Source organism: Haliotis cracherodii, unplaced genomic scaffold (assembly GCF_022045235.1).
Source record: "Haliotis cracherodii isolate W230 unplaced genomic scaffold, xgHalCrac1.p SCAF_13, whole genome shotgun sequence".
Taxonomy (NCBI): domain Eukaryota; kingdom Metazoa; phylum Mollusca; class Gastropoda; order Lepetellida; family Haliotidae; genus Haliotis; species Haliotis cracherodii.
The window spans coordinates 10,268,975-10,291,854 of NW_027266268.1; the positions used below are offsets into that span (position 1 = coordinate 10,268,975).

The window sequence follows — 22,880 nt, forward strand, 5'->3', positions numbered from 1 at the left end:
TCTTTATATTCCCGAGGATCGAACTCGCAACCTTCATATCTGTAGCCCAGTGAGTGTACCACGAGGCTACAGAGGTGTTAATAAGACTCACTGGTTTTTAGAATGTCCTTTTCAAGATCCGTACGCCAGCAACAGATATTTTACGAGCGTTTCCTAAGGTTCATGGAAAGTATGTTTCGAAACATAAAAATGTTGAAAAATGTTGTTTTAAGTTTCTTTTTTCGGTTTATAAGCATGGAAAAACACTTTCCCTCGGCTTCGCCCCCTTGGTTTTTCCCTCTCCCCAGGGCATGCTCTGTCTACCAAAACCTCGTGAGCGTGTTTTCTCCAATACATAACATTTGTTACATTTGACCACTTTCTAAATGGCATTGTGTGTTTATATATACAAATAGTTTTATAATATTGATGCCATGCTAACACAAATACTTCAATATTTCAGTACACTTCCCCACAAAGGCTCAGTTGAACCACATATACTACTCAAAACAAGTTAAGGAACACCCACAATTGGAAGGCAGTGTGTAGCAATACCAACCAATCATGACAGAGTAACTACAGGCATATGAACATATCGGGTGTTACTTTACTTCTTTTGAGCAGTATACATATCAGTGCATAGAAAAAGCATGTAACTTGTGGGGGAATACAATAAATATAGTCTAGCTTAATATACAACTTGCATACATACACAATATGATAGGAGATGAGTGATTGTATTGGGAATAACACGACTTGAACAGCCTCTGTATGTCCAGGGCTCACATTTCGGTAAACCTCGATATTCCTATGGTTCCATTCCCGTGGTATTTGCGATCTCATATTACCAACTCATAAAGAATTCCTTTCCTCCAAATTGAATTTGGGGGCTTTCTTTTTCATGTCAGTCAGTTTTTCAACGTTGAATTTCTTGCAAACTCTTTTTCGTAATCAATGGGACTGACGGCCATATTGTTTACACCGCCAACCCAAATTGAGGCTGGTTAGTAACTCACTTTCTGATTGGTTGGTTAGTGTAGGGTATAGGGCTGGGACAGGTCCAAATTTACTACCCGGGTACCCGACCCCCCTTTTACCCGACCCTACCCGGGTATCCACTGTAGGTCTCAAGAGTTGGTAACACAATGTCAAATTGGGAATAGTTTAACTGTAGCCCTGGCAAAAACTGTTAGATACAGATGGAAGATACATGTATGAAACCAAATCATGCGTACACTGAAGCTGACTAAAGCTTTATCTTTACTCAAACATATACAAGTCAAAAGGAATGTGTGCATCATCAGAAAGAAACATTAGCAACTTGTAGTGTAACCAGCTACTGAGCTATAGTGAGTTTTTGTCATTAAACAATACATGTCACAGGACTAACCACGGGTTGGGGTAATACTGTGGGTACCCAGGTCCTACTCAGGACCCACCTGACCCGAGTGCCGAGTTACCCGTCCCAGCCCTAGTAGGGTAGCAAATCAAATTGGCTAATGAATATCAAGGGCTTGTAATTCAATGATCACAAGAACCACGGGAATGGACCAAGGGTTTAGTCTAGGTTTACTGGAATGAGAGCACTGGAGACATGGAGGATGCTTGAACAGTACATCAGTTATATCACGGTGTCAGCTTGACGTAGTCTCATTAGAGTCTCATCTCTTACTCCGATACCATACCTCTCACAGCGTGAGGACCTGGGGACACATCCCAGGTTTTGTCATGTGAATATCTTAATCAGTAAATCAGCATCAAGGCTTATAAATTCTTGATACAAATAAGCGAAGCATATCTGATTTCCATCCTCGAAAACAAAGGTAATCGGCATGTTCCGAATGAAAATGAAAAAGGCTGCATCATTATATTGGTGGATATCTACACACTTCCTGAAAACCATGTTACCCACACTCAAAAAGGAGAACAATTGAAGGAACATGTGTGTCTTGTGTGGTGTTTCTGTTCTAAATTTCCAAATCGAGGAGGTAAAGAAATGAAACAAAACTATTTTTAGAAAGTTGACATCAATTTTCTCAAGAACCTGTGCATTATTTACACAGTGTTCCTCTGATATGACCTGCTGGGGAGGTCAGTCAACATTGGCTCAGGGTTCCTCTGATATGACCTGCTAGGGAGGTCAGTCAACATTGGCTCCGTGTTCCTCTGATATGACCTGCTGGGGAGGTCAGTCCACATTGGCTCCGGGTCCCCTGATATGACCTGCTAGGGAGGTGTCTCGGACCTTCATGCAAAGAGGTATCGTATCGGAGTAAAGATCAGATCTTAATGAGACTGGGCAGGCAGCTTCAAGATGTACATACTTAACACACAGCAAGGTGGAGACACTCCATGTTGTTGCACTTCCTGAAGTATATATATCGCCTTATATTTTTGATAACTGGCAAGAAGTCAGTGACTGGCATTGGCAGCACACAAATGTAGTACAAACAATGAAACCAGAACCATGGAGGGGAAATAATAGGGATTGCAACTAGCAGTTTCCCTCTAGCTTGGGTATATTAGTGCTATTTCAAAGCTGAGGTGAGGTGAAGTGAGGTGAAATGGAGTTTAATGTCACTTCCAAGATTATTGCACTTATATAGCGACATGCATGGACATGTGTGTCTGTGTGGCTGTTTGTACTAGTCAGGACTACTGCTGATTTCATAGTGCTCGCCCACTGAGATACTTTGCCGCAGTTTAACATGAATACCCCACGCAGACACAGTATACTGACTCCAGGCCGACCAGTCCTTGTTATAGCCCCTTAATGGGGTGAGTTAAAATTTAATGTCGCATCAGCATTTTTAAGCAATAGCGACCCTTAATAGTGAGCACCAGTCAGATTAACAACAAGTACTATCTTTAAACATCTTGTGGTATGACGCGGCCGGGGATCGAAACCCCGACCTTCCACTCTCCAGGTGGAAGCTCTACCACTAGACCACGGATGTCAAAAAGAGTCCCAGCAAGTTAAAAATCATTTTGTCTCTTAACAAATATTACACATAGACTGATAAAAACCCTTATTACACAGAAACAGTGTTTGAAATGATTAAAAAAACAACAAGACAGTCAGACAGGTGACCCATAAATGTTGCCTGCCCATCTTCAAAGTTACCTGCCCACATTCAAACATTATCAACATTGAAAAATGGTCTGCAAAGCATTGTGATGCAATTTCATTGCAGCGATATCTACAATGTAGATTTCACTTGATCTCACCCAAGTGATATCTCCTGTGGGAGCCACGTTTGGATAATAAATTGAGTTCAACTCCTAACTTGAAATCCAGAAGCCTGATAATATCAGTCAACCCATCAACACAGGTGCCACAGTTTATAAACACCACCATGATGAGGATACGATCCCTTATTACCTGAAACTGACACCACAGGACATGTGTCTTGGAGCAGATCAAGTGACATCTCCTTGGAGATTTTGCTGCAATGAAATTGTATCACAATGGTTTGTGGACTATTGTGATGTCATCAGTTACCTCAGTTACCATGACATCACAATCAAGGCCATCACTAATCTCCCTGCCACTAATGATGGTTACCTGTACTGTTTACACTCAACACACTAGTTACTTCAGTTTAAAAACTGAAGAATGATTTTCGATGATCTCACTAGAGTGTCATTAGACATGAAATATATCTACTTTTGTTGATGTATTTGATATCAAAAGACACTTGGCAGACATTCTATATTTCACATCCGTCAACTGAATTACAAATGTTGTGGCCAAAATATTTTATCAGCTAGCCTGTATGGCTTGTACTGTTCGCACACTCATGGTTTGTTGTTTATCTGTTGCCCTAGTAAGTGTTGCTTGTGTTAATTGAGACTGCTGACTGCTGACGGCTGTGTTGGCCCTGGAGGGTTGTCTATCATTGTCTCACATCCTGCCGACATATTGGGCATGTGGAGTTCCTCTGCAACAACAAATGGCCAATGTTATACCAGGCTCAATAGAAGGTTGGTTGGTTAGTTGATTTGTTGTTTAACGCATCACTCAGCAATATTCCAGTTATATGACGGTGGTCTGTAAATAATCAAGTCTGGACCAGACAATCCAGTGATTAATGTCATGAGCATCGATCCATGCAATTGGGATCGATGACATGCATCAACCAAGTACGGAGCCTGACCACCCGATCCCGTTAGTCGCCTTTTACGTCAAGCATAGTCACCTTTTACGGCAAGCATGGGTTGCTGAAGACATATTCTACCCCAGAATGTTCAATATAAGGAACTTGATTTAACTTGCACCAGGTGCATATGTTGACATGAAAACAGTTGCACCAAAGAAAACCAGGTTGCACCCTGGTCCCATTAAATTATGTAAGGTCGGTCTGCTGCCAGTGTCACATTAATTAATGACATATTGCTGTAAAACATAATAGGAATATGACCACATATTGTTGGTGTACCCACAGTTTGATGATGAAGCATTACAAATTAAATGTTACACAGGGATTAGTGATGTAGTGTGGTACATAAAGCTAAGAGGTATTGGTTGTGTTCAAAGATTAATTTTATGTGGACAAGTAAGGGTTAGTCAGGCACAAATTTGACCCTGAAGATCCAGGATATAATAGGTTTTCAGCAACCCATGCTTGCTGTAAAAGGCAACTATGCTTGTCGTAAGAGGCGAAAAAACAAGATCGGGTGGTCAGGTTCACAAACAAACAAACAAACAAACAAACAGACAGACACAATTTTGAATTCTTTTGACATGCACTTGGTGCATGTAGACATAAATATTAGTCTGCATTTTACAACAATATGTTGCACATGTGCATGTTTTATACAGCACTGTATACACAAGTACATCAGACCAGAAAAGGACTCATCGAGGCCCATATTTGGCACCATGTCTGCAGCAAATGTTCCCCAAAATACCCTGAATGGAACGTCTTCATCAGGCAAGGGAGGTAACTGACTATTAAAGTCCAGTTTCCAACCCTTGCCGAACTGGGCAGGTATTATGGAGTTACATTTTGGTTGGACAAACGAGTCTCTGCATAGTCCAATCAAAATCACATAACGAAATCGACATCTGGTTCATGAACTTCAGCGCAGTTTTCAGTCAATTGCAAGATTTGAATAGTGTGTGTACCATCAACATTTTTACAGTGGTTTAATTCCCTTGCCTCAGGAAGATGTAACTCTAATTAAAGATAGCATTTGTGTTTGTTTGTTTACTGTTTGATGCTGCACTCAGTAATATTCTAGCTATATGACAGTGCTCTGTAAATAATTGAGTCTGGACCAGACAATCCAGAGATTGGCATCATGAGCAACCAAGTCAGTGAGCCTGACAACCCAATCCTGTTAGTCGCCTCTTATGACAAGCATGGGTTGCTGAAGACCAATTCTAAACCGGATCACCATAGGGTCATTTTGTAGGGTGCATTTGTAGGACTAGGCTGAGCAGACGATCCACAACCTGGGGGGCGATGTTGGGAGGCTATGCTACCCACGCAGTGGGGGAAGCATATTGAAACCTTGGCGGGACTATCTTACCCCATGGAGTGCAAGGTTTTACCTGACCTACAAAACTAGGGGTCCAAGAGGAGAAATGGGGTAGTGTACGTCAAGCAGGGATAGAAACTAGCACTAGCCCACCAGCCTGAGGCAGTTTCAGTAATGTTAAAGGTACCCTTAGAGCATATAGAATTTCAAACATTTTCTGATTAGATTCTTTCTAGGTTAATTTCTATCAATGTTAAGATGTGATAATTACCTCAATTACAAAACCTTCATATTTCTTGCCCACAGTTTGATCCAATGAATATTACTTTGTGTCTCTTCAATGGGAAGCAAAATCATATTTTTTCCACGTCCTTTCTGGACACTTGTGTGAACTGGACACACATAACTACGTCATGTATAACCCTGGGAGTGACAGTTCAAAGTTGCCAGTCAAAGTTGAAGCCACCTACCTTAAGCCACTCGTCAATGCACTTGCTGTGATAGTCGTGTAGACAGGGTAGAGTGCGGAGAGTCTCCCCGGGCTCGAAGGCACTCAGACACACCTGGCAGTCTGTGTTCCGAGCAGCGGAAGCCCCGGCCTGGTACAAGTATGTGGGCAGATTCCCGATGTCCGCCTCACTCACCCCTTTCCTCTGAACCTCCCCCAGCCGCTCCGCTAGCTCCCACAGCCCCTGAACACAATCCATACAACCATCCAGAAAACGTTTCACATACTAGAGGGGAGCCATGTTTGTTCTATAAACTATAATTTGTTCAGGAAAATACTGGAACATTTATATTGATTCAGGATTTACCCACAAAAACGCAGTTTTGATGTAACCTTGCTGGATGTCCTGTAAAAGATGGGTTGTGAAAAGATAGACTTCACCTCTTTCTCAATATTCCTTGCAGTAGTGACCGGAAAACATATTCTCTTTCTCACAAACAGTTTTAAAGGAAGCATGTGATCACCCATTGTATCATATATCAATGTATCTATATCAAAATGCAGACAATCATTTATGTTCTCAGACATTCTTATTAAAATCAGACCTTAGTTCTCGCTCTGCTAAACAAAGATCTGAGGACATCCTAGTAGAGGTCACGTCAGAGCGACCTTTCATCCGACCAATCAGAGCGTCGCTTACCAGATCATGAAAGTGACAGTCGGAATGTGATTTCTAATCATGCATCCTCGAAAACAGGGTATTCCGAACGATAGTTACGGGTTTAATGACTGAATCCATACAATCTCGACCATCTATTAGCCATTCCAGAATGCTCTTTTGTTCAGGTTTCAAATTTGTAATCAGGAATTTGTCAAAATATGTTTCGAAGCATTGACGCCAATTTCAAAATAGTGCAGTAAAGCACGAGAAAGCTGCCTTCTGATTGGTCATTCCACTGGTAGGTCAAAGTTCGCGCAAGGTCCTGTAATGGGATGTCCTCAGATCTTTGTTTAGCGGTAGCGAGAACTAAGATCTGATTTTAATGAGATTGTGTTTTCAGATTTGTGGGTTTTATGGTGTATTTGATGTCCGGAAATTGTAATGTTCTAATTTCAAATGACATTTTCCGGGCACCGAATACTCAATAAAACCCGCAAATCACAAAACACATCTAATTTATCTCCTAAAAGATTCTCTATGATAAAGACTGCACAGAGACCATGTACCGAGTAACAGGCCTTGGGGCTTGTTGGAGTTAGTGGGTATGGTTTTATGCCGCTTTTAGTAATATTCCAGCAATATCACTAAGGGGAACATCAGAAATGGGCTTCACACTTTGTACCCTTGTCGGGAATCGAAACTGGGTCTTCGGCATGATGAGCAAACGCTTTAACCACTAGGCTACCAGCCACCCCGAGGCTAGTTAGAGACTGATCAGACAAGACCAAGCGTCACTTTCACGCGATACTGTCCGAGATTCGAAGTTCACATGCACGGGTTTTGTGAATTGACTACCGGTAATCAGCTGTCCAACCCTTTATAGATTCATAAACGTTGAGTTGTGTTGGTTTTCTTGAATTTTTAAAGGACATTTATAAAATATAAGTAACGATATGTTAGATACGTTGACATTTTTGCAAAATTAATTAATTCATTGTATTTCTTTGTTGTGGCATGATTTATATTGTTATTTATTTGGAAGTTTGTGAAGGACGTCCATCAGAAAGTATATCCCGAAAATGATTAATTTTTCTCAACTACACTTCATAATCCTACATATTATGGTACCTCATATTATGTATCTCAGTTAAATATCATAATAATAAACTAAAAGTAGACTTTAACATTTGACCATCATATTAAATTCAAAATTTCATTCATTAATGCTTACATTAATGTAATCCTCATAAGTAACCCCTAAGCCTGAATCTTTACATGACAATCAGGCAACTATGCTTGTCTTTACTAACAGGATCGGGTGGTCAGACTCGCTGACTTGGTTGATGCATGTCATCAACCTCAATTGCATGGATCCATTCTCATGATATCAATCACTGGATTGCCTGGTCCAGACTCGATTATTTTACAGACCGCCGTCATATAGCTGGAATATTGCCGAGTGCAGTGTTAAACAACAAACAAACAAACAACCCCTACTCACTGTTTTTTACAGCCCTACTCACTGTTTTTTTTACAGCAAGCGACAAAGTGCTACACTTATGGTTATTAATATAATTTTGTATTATTAATTATGAAGCTGCAACTAAAGTAACGTGATAGTGGAATATATAATTGCTGGAAAAATAATAATTTCAGATTCAATTTCTTCCGATAATTCCATCAAAATAGTATAAAGTCATATCATATTTTAACAAAGTTACGGTAGATCCAGGAGTAAATGTGTGGAGCTGATTGCATTTAAAGACTTTTAAAGTCAGTTAACTCTCTTGCCTTGGGATGATGCTGCCAGGGGAAAAGCAGCAGGGCTTATCAATTACATTCATGGGAGCAGCAGTGATCGTTACTGAAGATCTACGGCTGAGGCCTGTCCCTCCGTATATGGTCTCTAGACTGCAGAACCAAACCAGATCTTCGACACTAAAACCACCGTCACTACCCGTCTGTTCAAAGATTGCTTTGCACCAAGCATGCAACATATTAAAAGGATATACTCACATCATAGTCACTGACATCCACGTTCTGCTCATTGCCTGTGAAGTTTGATGCCCGACTCATGGCCATCACTAACAGCATCGGGTCTTGCTGCAACACAGGCAGAGGAGTGAGATAAAAATTCAGTTGAAATGAATAAAATTAATTTGACATTCAAACATATTCAACATAAAAATTATAAGGCAGTTTGGTTGTTGATTATCGATGCATTCAGCAATATTCCAGCTATATGATGGCGGTCTGTAATAATTGAGTCTGTACCAGAAAATCCAGTGACTGATATCATAAGCATCGATCCACACAACTGGGATACAATGACATGCATCAACCAAATCAGCGAGTCTGACCACCCTCTCTTGTCAGTCGCCTCTTAAGACATGCATAGTCACCTTTCACGACAAATATTGGTTGCTGAAGACCTATTCTACCCGGATCTTCAAAGGTATACAAGTATCGATCATAATTGCACAATAAGAAAAAAGTATCGATTCTAACCTTAAATGTATTTATTAATAAATGTTACAACAAACACTAATTACAAGTGAAAATGAGTAGTCAAAAGGTAAATATTTACACCAATAGTGCCATACTTGATACTGCCAACAGTAATTTGTTCGTGTGCCAGGTGTTTGGCCATCCTGTCTATGAAAAAGATGGCTTACGCGTCACTGATCAGAGCACATACAAGTATCGCGATACATATGAGACGTGAGCAAGGTATCGTGATACGCTTCATGTGTTCAATTAGGGCTACCATCACACAGTTGGTGTATCGTCCCAGCCCTAGAATATAGCCCTCAGATACCACTTGTGTTCAATGAGGACTACCATCACACAGTTGGTGTATTATCCCAGCCCTAGAATATAGCCTTCAGATCCCACTTGTGTTCAATGTGGACTACCATCGCACAGTTGGTGTATCGTCCCAGCCCTCGAATATAGCCCTCAGATCCCACTTGTGTTCAATGAGGACTACCATCACACAGTTGGTGTATCGTCCCAGCCCTAGAATATAGCCCTCAGATACCACTTGTGTTCAATGAGGACTACCATCACACAGTTGGTGTATCGTCCCAGCCCTAGAATATAGCCCTCAGATCCCACTTGTGTTCAATGAGGACTACCATCACACAGTTGGTGTATCGTCCCAGCCCTAGAATATAGCCCTCAGATCCCACTTGTGTTCAATGAGGACTACCATCACACAGTTGGTGTATCGTCCCAGCCCTAGAATATAGCCCTCAGATACCACTTGTGTTCAATGAGGACTACCATCAGAACAGTTTTACTTGTCTGCAATACAAGTTAGTAGTCTCGGGCTTGTGAGTTGCATGAATTTCATAAGTTGTGACAGAAGTAACAAGAGTCATCAGAAGATGACAAATCCCCCCAGCCCCAACAAATTCGAAAGAACAAATCATCTGACTGTTACTTTAGGTCCAACTTGATGAGAGAATTTCTATCTAATCTGTCTGTCCGTATACAAGACTAGTTATTGAGCTATCAAAACAACACCATGGAATTGGGATTTAGAACTTTGTATTTCTATGTCAGAGAAAATAAATAAAAGTTCCTAAATAGCAAAAGGCATCAGCTGACAATGGGGTGTCGACTATATCCCCCTGCATTATATGCCCGTGGGGATACAAAAATACACAGAGTAAAAACATAAATACACCATAATAATATAACTGAAGGAAATGAGCACTTGTTTGTTCCACACAAACAACACGGAAGGGAAAGAAGTTTATGCCAAATACAAGTATTGACACTATGTTGAGAAAAACAATATTTCATCCTACATCAAAATAATTATTTATCTATGATTCCAGTTTTCACTCACCATGATGTTGATGAAGTCGCTGTTCATGCCGCCTCCGATGGACAACAGCATCGTCTCCGGGTCAGACTCTCCATCTGGGAGCTGGGCTGCAGGATAACGCAGGTTACCACGGTTACTATCATCAACTATGATTATGCCAACTTACAGGCATGTAATACAGATTTGATTTGATTTAGGAGCTAAAATCAAGTTTTGGTAGGAATTTAGGGCTTCTATTTAATGTCAATATTGTTTCCAACACTGAAATGTTAACATCAGAGCTCCAGATAAGCTGCGTATCAGCGTGAAATACGCATCAGAAATGCAGAAATATGCAGTAAAATAAAATCCAAGCGTATCAAATACGCAACGAACATTACAGATACGCTACAAAAATAAAACTTGTGCGTATCATCAAAATATTGTGAAGTAACCCTGCATATTCGATTAGCAAATCAGCAACTTATTTTGAAATTATAAGTTGGCATTCCGTCAACCTTGCCAAACTCCACGATGACAGTCAGATCATGATCATTTGCCATCACACTTTCTTGTGGAAGTATCGTGGTATTTTTGAGTCCTATAAAGCTCTCGAACCCACACGACACCAGTTTGCAGGGACTAGATGAATAGTGTTTTTAAATATTTAACTTAAATACCCACATGTGTAAAAACTAGTGGGTAACAGAAATTTGAATATGCAGATAGAATTACTGATTCCCAATGATTTTAAAATGCATGGGTAAACTACCCACAACACCAAAAGCTTATCTGGAGCTCTGAACATGAAATATTTCAACATTGAATTATCACCACACAAACTCTAGGCTGTTACAAAATAGGATTCAATGTTCAGAAGATACAATGGTGAGATTCTCCATATTTATTACCGGCAGGGGGATGCTGTCGTATCGGAAATCTTTGCCTCATGAACGGATTCCCTGAGCCGAACTGTATGATGTTCCTACGCCGGCCCCCGTTCTGAACCACAGTCACTCTTTGAGGGGCGCCAATCACACGAGGTCGAAGGCTCGGCCCCTGGTTGCCAAGATCTGAGTCTGACACGCCCACCTGAAGACAGATTTCAACGAATAATTAATTTACAAATGCACTATTCTGACAACATATTGTTAGCTTTTTCATGTTTTATGGAAGTTTCTGTGTACTGTGTTGTTGTGTGCATTATGACTATCATTTTATCATTGTGTGAGGTTATGTATGGATAAAAGAAACTATCATTTAATCATTGTGTGAGGGTATGTATGGATAAAAAAGATTTATCATTTTGTGAGGTTTTGTATTGGATAAAAGTGACTCTCATTTGTAATTTTGTGAGGTTATGTACTGATAAAAGAGACTATCATTTTATCATTTTGTGATGTTTTGCATGGACAAAAGTGACTATCATTTTATCATTTTGTGATGTTTTGTATGGATACAAGAAACTATCATTTTGTGATGTTATGTATGGATAAAAGAAACCATCATTTTGTGATGTTATGTATGGATAAAAGAAACCATCATTTTGTGATGTTATGTATGGATAAAAGAAACCATCATTTTGTGAGATTTTGTATGGATAAAAAAGACTTTCATTTTGTGATGTTATGTATGAATAAAACAGAACTCGTACAGGGACTATTCGGCCCTGTGTCTGCAACAAATGTCAGTAAACATTCCCAAACTGAAACTTAGAACTTCCCAACTGATAATGTTCAACTACTGTTATGGCTTTGTAGATGTGACTTGTATTTCACTGATAGTAAGACAAAGATACAGATGCTTAGTTTTATGTTTTTGCAATGAATGAGTTTCAGGTTGTTTTTTTTAAAATGCCAATTTTTAACAAAATGATTATTTTCCCCAAATTGGCAGCCATTACAAGGGCACTTAGTTTGGAATCCTAGATGCATCCCTGCATGTATATATAGAAGGACAACATGCCATCTTGATGGTCCACGAGTAGATGGCCAATATTAGGTCAGAAGTTGACAAGATATGTTGAAGTTGTACCATAACATCCAATTCCACAACAGAATAGCATTTGTTCTTAATGTCCTTAGTTCCTTAATGTCACAATTTCATAAAAATACATTCACAAGAATCATCAGAAGATGACAAATTCACCAGGTCCCCACAATAGCAAAAGGCACCACTTCAGGCCCTTGTATACTGCATGTACCAAGTTTGGATGCAAAATGTACTTGGTACATGTATTAAACCAGGGGTTTGTAATCATCATTTTGTGAGGTTATGTACAGAGAGTATTCAGCCCCATCTTTGCAACAAATATGGTAATTGATTCCCTCAAAAAGCCAAACACCATATTTTTTTGAGCACTCTAAAAGATACAAGAGGACAACGTCATCGGTACCCCTACAATGGCAAATACTTGTTGTGAAGAAATATGTGAAACCTGTTGCCATAGAAACTCGAAAAAATTACAAACTATCAAATGGCACCAGTTCACCACATGATCTATTTATGTAATAACTTTGCTGAAGAAATTTTGTTCGGTTTTCAAGATCTGCTCAAGAAACAAACACTACCGCCATTTCCAGCCAAAGTCAAAGTTGTTGCCATTGAAACTTGAAATATATATATATTTTAAATCCCAAACTGTCTATGTACCAGGTTTGCTGAAGAAATATTATATGTTTTTCAAGATCTGCTCTGGAAACGAGCACTACCGCCATTTCCAGCCTAAGTCTAAGCTGTTGCCATGGAAACTTGAAATAAATATCTTTTTTAAATCCCAAACTATCAATAGACACTAGTTCACCACTAGACCTAACTATGTACAAAGTTTGGTGAAGAAATATCTTTTGTTTTTCAAGATCTGCTCTGGAAATGACATCTTGCACAGACGGACATACAGATGGACGGTGTCCATTTTAAATAAACCTGCAATACACGTTTAAGGGGATAAAACTTAAGCTGTGTCAAAGGGTGGGTGTTTAATACATGCATACAACGAGAGGTCACACACAATTTTAATTATTATTTCCAACCATGAAAAGATGCTAATCCTACCTCTGGGTCGTCTCCCCTGAGCTGCTGAAAACCGAGGCGTTGCTGTTGCTGCATGTGTCTCCGAGCGTTCACCGTCTCCTCCTCCTGCCTCTGAAGCTGCCGTGCCAGGAGCGAGTCGACCTGCGTCATTCCGCGATAGCGATTAAACTCTCTCTGTAATTGTTCAGCACATTCACCATCACTGACCTCTCCGTTTTTCTGACTATTTATCTCCTCGGCGAGCTGCTGAGCAAGCAACTCATCGTTGTGGAACTGCTCTGACCTCTGTTCCTCTTCTTGCTGAATCTTTCTTGCCAGTTCCTCATCGTTGGCCAGCGCTTGCTGCTGTTTGAATGCTCGCAGGGGGCGCTGTATTAGAATGGGTTTGCCTCCCTTTTTTCCCTCGTCAGAACTTGCCATTTTTTAAAAATGTTTCTGAAGAAGTGAACGAATAATCAAGAGTCGTGTTATGCATCACTTATTTAGTGATTGAGTGAGTATGGTTTTATGGTGCATTTAGCAATACTCCATCAATATCCAGTCTGGAGACACCAGAAATGGGCTTCACACAGCAACACTTAATTAAAAAAGGGTTTATCATCACTTAGATTCCAATAGCAGATGACAGACAAAAATGGACAAATATCATATTCATATTACACAAACCTTTTAAAACTTTGCATACCTGCGTATATGTAAATTTACTTAAGAATTGACCTTCACTTTGTGTGAGTTCATTGGAGTATGAACCTTCATAGAGTGAAGGCCAAACTGCATGAACGTCGGAGCTTGCGACGACGTTTATACAATGTTTGGCCCTCACTCTATGAAGGTTCATACTCCAATGAACTCACACAAAGTGAAAGTCAATTCTTATAATTTTTTTAACCCAATTTCATACCTGAAAGGATATAGGCCAAGATCTAAACACAGTTTTATTTAGTACGTGTGACTTCATGTTTACACTGACAGCCATACAACAACCAGCTATATCACGGAGTAAAATAGTTCCTCAAAAAGAGAGGTGACTTGTGCGTATGGATGCGCAACTTGCTCTTCAGAAACATCCCTCACAGCACGTGTTCAAATCATATCCTTATTAGATGAGAAAGGTCTGTAAAGAACTACCTCAGTAAGTCAGTCACAACGACAGTGCATCGTAATACATTTACATCAAGTACAAGACGTCAAAATGGCCGACACGATAAACGTGACGGGAGAGATTTCCAAAGTTGTTAATGAACCTCGGGGGGTTACATGTGTTAGTCATCATTGATCAACTGGCCGATCATTGAAAGGTGAATAAATTAAAGATGAGTCAAACAGACACAAAGGTAAATTCAAAGATTGCTGGAGACGGTCAATGTCAGCATAGGCACGGATCGAATCGATACTACGATAGTTTAGATGTACATTTCTTCGTTTGTTCATTATTTAAGATGGGCCGTTGCAAGGATATTCGTGAACAATCATGCAGTCACGCTCTCTGATATTTCTCAATGTATACTGAAACGCTGAGACCAAGAATAAAGGTTCTAAATAATCAGAAAGAACGTTTATGCATGTTTTCGTGCTAGGGAATTCCCAGGGGTTTCTCCGGGAATGTGGAAGTAGTCTGTCAGTGTTTACGTCATTTCAAGAACACGGTCTCGTGAAAAACGTATGAACGTCAAATTGTGTCGTTCATACACTTATGAACGTCAATTTGGAAAAGCCGTATATCGTGTAAACTTCAAATTAAAAAATTATTATGCATTCACATGAAAAGCATCATGCACATTTACTAACGTAAGTAATTTTGCATATGTGTAACTATACATATGTGTGTATGTGTAAATTTACTATGCGTTTACATGAAAAGCATCTAAGGTGTGTAAATAAAGTATGCACACATATTCATCTGTCTGTTCACGACTTTCAACACAAAACGGGTTGTTTTCAAATTAAAGTTGAATGAGAAGAGAGTTACTTCACCGAAAATGTTTGCATAAATGGACAGGTGTTTGATTTAATTTGTACACAAAGTTTTGACTCCTTGAATGACATTTTGTTTGGTGTTGGCAAAAGAACAGATATTAATTAGATCATCCTCTTACGGTGACAAATTTACATTTACACCTGCTCCAGACAAAATGCAGATTTGCTCCTGGTGTAAATATACACACATGAGTGAACGCGTTCACAGGACAAGTATACTCACGTATGTATTTCTACACACGTATGCACATATGTATAGTGAGTGAGTGAGTTGGATTTAACACCGCTTTTAACAGTATTCCAGTTATATCGCGGCGTCTCACCTTAATGTGGGAGGAAAGCCCGAAGTGATGCAGGTCTCAGACGTTTACCACTTCGGTGAAACCCATGAGCATGGGTATGGTGCTGACAAACCTAGAAACATAATCGGGGCGAACCAGGATTTGAACCCACAATCATAGGTTTCTGGTGTGTCCAAGGGGCGCAACTCTGCACAGCGAATCGTGGCGCCTTAGACGACTGACCCACCCGTGCCCCCACATATGTATAGAGGCGCCTATCAACGGGGTATTAGCATAACATTGACGTGTATCACTGCCCTCAGTTTATGGTGCATGAGACTGACCTGGGGCAGCACATGAACAGGTGAGTATAGTTTTACGCCACTTTTAGCAATATTCCAGCAATATCACAGCGGGGGACACCAGAAATGGCTTCACACACTGTACCTATGTGGGGAAACAAACCCAGATCTTCAGTGTGATGAGCGAACACTTTAACCATGAGGCTACCCCACCGGCCCCATGAACGGATGAATAGGAAATCATTTTTAACAGAATTATATTTAAGAAAACCTAATCGCTGGTTAAAATATATCCAACAGACTGGACTAAGACAGTAAAAAGATATTGAATACCTATATTTTTTTATATCTGGAGCCCTGAAATGGTTAGAAGAAGGGTTAGGAACATCTTCTTGAGGCAAGGAAGTTAACTGAAGATAAATGTCCCGTTTCCATCCAAACTAGGCTGGAATTTTTTAGTTTGTCTGGCCTTAGAATCCTATGCATAGTCCAATCAAAAATCGTGTAGTGATTATACATGGCATCATGGCAACGTCTGTGCAGATTTTGATCGACTGCAGGATTTGCAAAACATGTGTACTGTCAACTTGTCGTCAACACATATTTTCCAAATATTTTCATGTTCAGCAAGGGTTGAAACTCGACTTTTATAGTCAGTGAACGCTGTTGCTGCAGGAACATGGGTTTGTAATTATAATTGGATTTTTATCACTTATCTCATCACACAAATCTCTTAGTCATTGCAAAGCATAAGTAAAATTCTTGAAAGATATTATCTAAAAGATAGAGAAAGATTTCTTTGGCACAAAATATCTATATCAATATCCTTTTTTGGTACAATTTTGCTTACAGATGACAATGTAATGCTGTGATGATAAACAGTTTTAACATGAAGAACCACAATATCAGCTAGAAAATGCTGTTAAAAACATGTGGCCTGATCTGGTTTCAAAGATCTGTTTTGATTTATCACCCCTTAATTGCCAAATAACCAACAAGAACCAACGTAAGGGTGTCAGCTAGTACTGCCTACAATCAGTTTTGTCTACAGCTACTAAAGCCTATCAAGTTTGTGAAATCAAGTTTGTAAAATCAAGTTTGTGTGGAACAGTACCTACACTCTTGAAATTGCTCCCCCATGTATAAACTATGAACTTGCCCACCGTTAAGTGAGTGAGTGAGTATGGTTTTACGCCGCTTTTAGCAATATTCCAGCAATATCACGGCGGGGGACACCAGAAATGGGCTTCACACATTGTACCCATGTCGGGAATTGAACCCGGGTCTTCGGCATGACGAGCAAACGCTTTAACCACTAGGCTCCCCGACCGCCCCACTGAGATTAAAGGAAGGCTCATGAATACATTACCACGAAAGAGGGGAGATCGCCAAAACTTTTCACAACTATAGGATGGGGGAGGGAGGATCATGAAAAGAAACATGCAACGGCTACCAACCACACCACCCAACCCTACCCTACCCCACCCCACCCCACCCCTACACACACACACCACAGCACTGAATTTAACTTAACCTTACAACATGAAACTTTTAATTTGAGAATATAGGAGACTCTAACAACATCGGACATGTCAGAAGCCCGGACAGTTGACACACATTGACAGTATGGCAAACCAGAAGCATTTTGAGTTGGTGACTTCACAAATATGGTTAATAGGAAGACACCAGGTCTTGTTAGAAGGATATCGATATCAGCTGAACAATCGGAGATTGACATGTGACACAAGATGTATGGGAAAGTGAACCATTATTGGAGCATTTGTAAGAAATCAGTCAAGGAAATCACTGAACCACATCTTTGGTTATTAAAGACGGTAGGTCAAACTGGCTGTAGGCAACTGGATGTGACCAAATAAGTCACAGTTGAAGTTCAATGTATTGACAAGAGCAGAAGCTTAAATAACAACATAATACCAAATAGTTGCATACAATGGTGTGTTTTCTTAAATCTATTGAGATCTCATGACGACAAAAGAATAATGAATACAAACTCATATTTCACACTCATTTTTCCAGATATCTATGATTCCGATAAAATTCATTCACATAGACAGTCAGACACTAAGAACTTCTTCTTTTCTTATTGATTGTGATGTTCAATATTGACAGTGTGTGGACCAACTGAATAGGGAGTTTTCTGATCAGCCTTTCACACTGCCAAGATTTACCTTAACTTTGGTCATCATGTTTATCAGATTGTGGTACAATAAATGATAAATATGACGGTCAAATCATTAACGCATCAATAATGATCAAGTCTATATAATATATTACTTCATCAGAATAAATCAATATCAGAATTAATAGTAAATAGAGTAAGGGAATATAATATTACCCAGGTACCCTGTCCCCAACCCGACCAGGGTACCCAGTCTCCTATTACCCAACCCGACCAGGGTATCCAATCTCTTATTACCCAAAATGACCCAGGTACCCAGTCTCCTAAAACCCGACCCGACCAGGGTTCCCAGTCTCCTATAAAACGACCTGACCAAGTCTCCTATTACCCGACCCGACCCAGGTACCTGATCTCCTATTACCCCACCCAGGTACCCAGTCTCCTAAAACACGATCCCACCAGGGTACCTAGTTTCTATTACCCGACCCGACCAAGTCTCCTAAAACCCGACCCGACCAGGGTACCCAGTCTCCTAAAACCCGACCCGACCTGGGTACCCAGTCTCCTAAACCCGACCCGACCTGGGTACCCAGTCTCCTAAAGCCCGACCCGACCAGGGTACTCAGTTTCCTATTACCCAACCCGACCAGGGTACCCAGTTTCCTATGACCTGACCCGACCCAGCCTCCTAAAACCAGACCCAACCAGGGTACCCAGTCTCCTAAAACCCGACCCGACCCAGTCTCCTATTACCTGACCCGACCTAGGTACCCAATCTTGCATTACCGACCCGACCCAGCTATCCGATCTCCTATTACCCGACCCAGGTACCCAGTCTCCTAAAACCCGACCCAGTCTCCTATTACCTGACCCGACCCAGGTACCCAATCTTGCATTACCCGACCCAACCCAGGTACCCGCTCTCCTATTACCCAACCCAGGCACCCAGTCTCCTAAAACCCGACCCAACCAGGGTACCCAGTCTCCTAAAACCCAACCCAACCCGACCCAGTCTCCTAATACCCGACCCGACCAGGGTACCCAGTTTCCTATGACCTGACCCGACCCAGCCTCCTAAAACCAGACCCAACCAGGGTACCCAATCTCCTAAAACACAAACCGACCCAGTCTCCCATTACCCGACCCGACCCAGGTACCCGATCTCCTATTACCCGACCCAGGTACCCAATCTCCCATTACCCGACCCGACCCAGGTACCAAGTCTCCTATTACCCGACCCAGGTACCAAGTCTCCTCAAACCCGACCCTACCAGGGTACCCAGTTTCCTATTACCCAACCTGACCAAGCCTCCTAAAACCAGACCCGACCAGGGTACCCACTCTCCTATTACCTAATAGGTACCTCCTAAAACCAGACCCGACCAGGGTACCCAGTCTCCTATTACCTAATAGGTACCCAATCTAAGATAAAAAAAACAAAAACACTAAAAACATTTGTTAACTGCTTAACAAATTTTGACATCACATAGATGCATACCCTGTCTTTGAAAAAAACTGTTACCTTTCAAATCATAAATAAACACAAAATATTGATGTTAAGGTATAGGCAAAAAACTAAAAACTGCATCCACATTAAGACACATTGTTTATATTTCATTGTCTGAACACCAGGTCACAACATCCATCATACCATCAACATCCAATCAGATGTGTCGAGGGAAAGTATGGGGTTGAAATGAAGGCTGTGATTGGTCATTATGACAAGTCAATTGCTACTGGCAATAAATGCAGTACATATATCACTGTTATATCCAGGTAGGAATAGTTAGGTACAAGCTCCAATGCATATAGTTTTAGATACATAACTTGCTTATTTTGTCAAAGGAACAAATCCAATAAATTCCAGTAAAAATATTTTTCTCTCCATGTATTCCATATCAGATACCGCCAGGTGTGACTGATGGAATGATGGGTACAAATTGTCTTGGGTATGATATTGTTAAATTGAAGACTTAGCAAAAATTTGTCTCCACAGGATTCCAGATCATTCTTAATACCAATAAATCTCATTTACTAGTCAGATCTATTCATGTCCGAACTAAATTCTCAGCACTCTGATCATATTAGTGGTGCTGTCGTGACTGACACAATATCTCATTTACATATTACCGTATTCGACGTAATTAGCGCCCCGCTCTAATAAGCGCCCACGGCGATATTTGCTAATATATTGGCAAGTGAACAATCCCAATTAGCATCCCTTCCCATTGATCAATGTACACAAGACTTATTTATTTGTGTATAATACACACTCGTGCGTTATATGCACCCTTAATTATGGGCAATTAAATTCTGGAAAAATATATCTGTCGTATATAAACAGTTCAGACTGCAGCATAAACCACGAAATGTATCTTTCAACTTTTTTCCCCCGCCAAAATAATATTTTAATAAGGGCCCCCTATTTCTAATTTTGAGAGCGCCCTGGGCGCTTATTATGTCGAATACGGTATTATTTACCAGCTGAATCAGCTGTAGGGGGGCAAATATACAGTCAGGTCCCGTTAATCCGACATAAAGAAATTAAGTATTATCAATACTTTCTTAGAGTTGTACTGGATGCAGACATTCTAATGAATGGTACAAGGCAAGTCATGTTTCTTATTCCCATTTGACTTGTGAAGATACGGGGTAGAAGAGGTCTTCAGCAACTCATGCTTGTCATAAAAGGCAATTATGCTTGTCATAAGAGGCGACTAATGGGATCGGGTGGTCAGGCTTGCTGACTTGGTTGATGCATGTCATTGTATCCCAAATGGATTGATGCTCATGATGTCAATCACTGGAGTGTCTGGTCCAGACTTGATTATCTACAGACTGCCGTCATATAGCTGGAATATTGGTGAGTGTGGCATTAAACAACAAACAAACAAAAATATACCAATTTATATTTTTATCTGGCTTCATGCATATCTATTGAGCTTCGATTTGTAAATTAGGTTTACCTGCTTCATTTATGAAAAGAATTAATTGTTAATTGTTACATTTATCTCTGCAGCCATTGCAATTAGCAGGCACTAGCTGACTCGGATTGCATCAAAACACGGAGCTGTGTACAAACAGTTAGATGACCAAGGAAATAAAATAAAATAAATAAAATAGGCTTGACCTGGAAAGTAAATTAGCCCGTAATTGTGTTTCAGTAATTAGCTCCTTTGTACGCATGCTGAAAAAGCTTCATGTGGGTAATTACGCGAGCTGTTTTTTATACATTTGAGTTTTTCAGTAAATGCATGCATTTCTGTACGCAAGTTAATTGAAAGTAATTGGGTTTTGAATATTTTTGGGGGGGTATTTTACGCAGTTACGCTGCTTATCTGTAGCTATGGATTAACGAGTCTAAATAGCACTGTTTTAGTCGGCATCCTATCAATAGTGTTGGATAAAGCCAATTGTTGGATTAACAGGAAATGACTGTATGGCAGGATGGTCTGTGTGGCAGGATGGTGTGTTTGGTGCGTGTTGTGTGTTTGAACAGGGGTGTGGTTGGGGGTGGGGGTGTGGTTGGGGGTGGGGGAGGGGATGTATTATGTGGCGAATCTGCAGGCTGGAGAGGTGGGCGATTTGGCATATATTTCACTATTCACCTTTAATCAGAAACACGTGCAGTTAACAATAAGAAATATAATGTCAAAAGGGAAAATTCAGTCTGCGATGAATCACGACTGTTATTCTCAGTTCCTCGCACTCCACATTGCTAGTTCCCTGTTCAGTCTGGCTATTACGTAATGGGTGTCTAGCAACAACACAAGGAGTTGACAACCACGAATGAATACAACAGACTTAACGTATACTTACACCTCGCACATGGATGTACGTATTCAAGGCAAAACATTTTTCAATTTCCTCTTTTCGCTTTCGGACATTCGGTACGAGTGTATTTCTTTGAAGTTATGGTGATTCCCCTTACAAGCTCCTCACAGCGATAAACCGTTCTCGGAGCTCTCAACTACCCCGACTGTATAAACTGGTTCATCAGTTAATGTGCGCCGCAAGCTCAGCGTTTAAAGCCAAAAGGATTAGTTAGTCAAGGAACCCAGCCAAGGTGTGAAGCGAAGCTGTCACGCGCTGGGAAAGAGCTGTACAACGGGGAGCAACTCTAAAATACCTCCGTACATAAGAGGGCCACAGCAATATTGTTTAAATTTATTTCGACTGTTTTGATCAAATATAATCAATTATATCGTGATACTATGTTCATAATCGGGGTCATGGCTCTTTGTGTGTTTTGACAATTATGTATGAAAACACTACCGAATGATAAAAAGCATAAGGTTTTGTAATCAATAAAGCAATATCTAAAATGTAGGAAGCTGTCATAATATATATATATTCTGTGAAAATATCGAATGTTCTCGTAGTTTTATTCGTATGTTCAAAATAACTTATAAATAGCACATATTTTTTTTATTTCTAATATTTATTAACCACGGGAACTCAAATCTACCAGAACCCTGAGAACTGGCGTTTTATTTTACATTCAACATATTTTAACACCAGCAATTCACGTTAACGCAAAGGTCAGGTCACAGGGTAATACAGTGCACTGTTGTCTTCTGAATGACTCACAGTTTGTTACCGACCAAACGCGATGCAGATTTTGAAAGAAACTGTTTACAAGTGATTATGCAATAACATGGAACCCAGGGACTCTCTTCATCCTAATACTGCAGTAATCTAGACTTGCCAAATATTATAGATTTGCATGGTCTATATTTGATATATTTGTATCAGGGTCTG

At 40.3% G+C, this 22,880-nt stretch overlaps 1 protein-coding gene across 1 annotated transcript; it reads right to left on the bottom strand.

Annotated features, from left to right (window-relative positions):
• Window positions 1–3,774: 3,774 nt before the first annotated feature.
• On the bottom strand, window positions 3,775–22,051 carry LOC139459604 (uncharacterized). The gene is made up of 7 exons (XM_071241167.1): window positions 21,939–22,051; window positions 13,441–13,854; window positions 11,298–11,478; window positions 10,429–10,514; window positions 8,589–8,675; window positions 5,934–6,155; window positions 3,775–3,920 (listed from the first exon to the last, which is right to left on the bottom strand). Exons 2-7 carry the CDS (start codon window positions 13,837–13,839, stop codon window positions 3,876–3,878), a joined length of 1,020 nt encoding a protein of 339 aa, XP_071097268.1. The 5' UTR covers window positions 13,840–13,854; window positions 21,939–22,051; the 3' UTR covers window positions 3,775–3,875.
• Window positions 22,052–22,880: the final 829 nt, after the last annotated feature.

Coding starts and splice junctions, on each gene's coding strand:
- LOC139459604 (XM_071241167.1), bottom strand. CDS start 13,839: ATGGCAAGTTCTGACGAGGGAAAAAAGGGAGGCAAACCCATTCTAATA. Junction 8,676..10,428: donor GCGACTTCATCAACATCATG/GTGAGTGAAAAC, acceptor CCTGTGTTGCAG/CAAGACCCGATGCTGTTAGT. Junction 3,921..5,933: donor GCATTGACGAGTGGCTTAAG/GTAGGTGGCTTC, acceptor TTGTTGTTGCAG/AGGAACTCCACATGCCCAAT.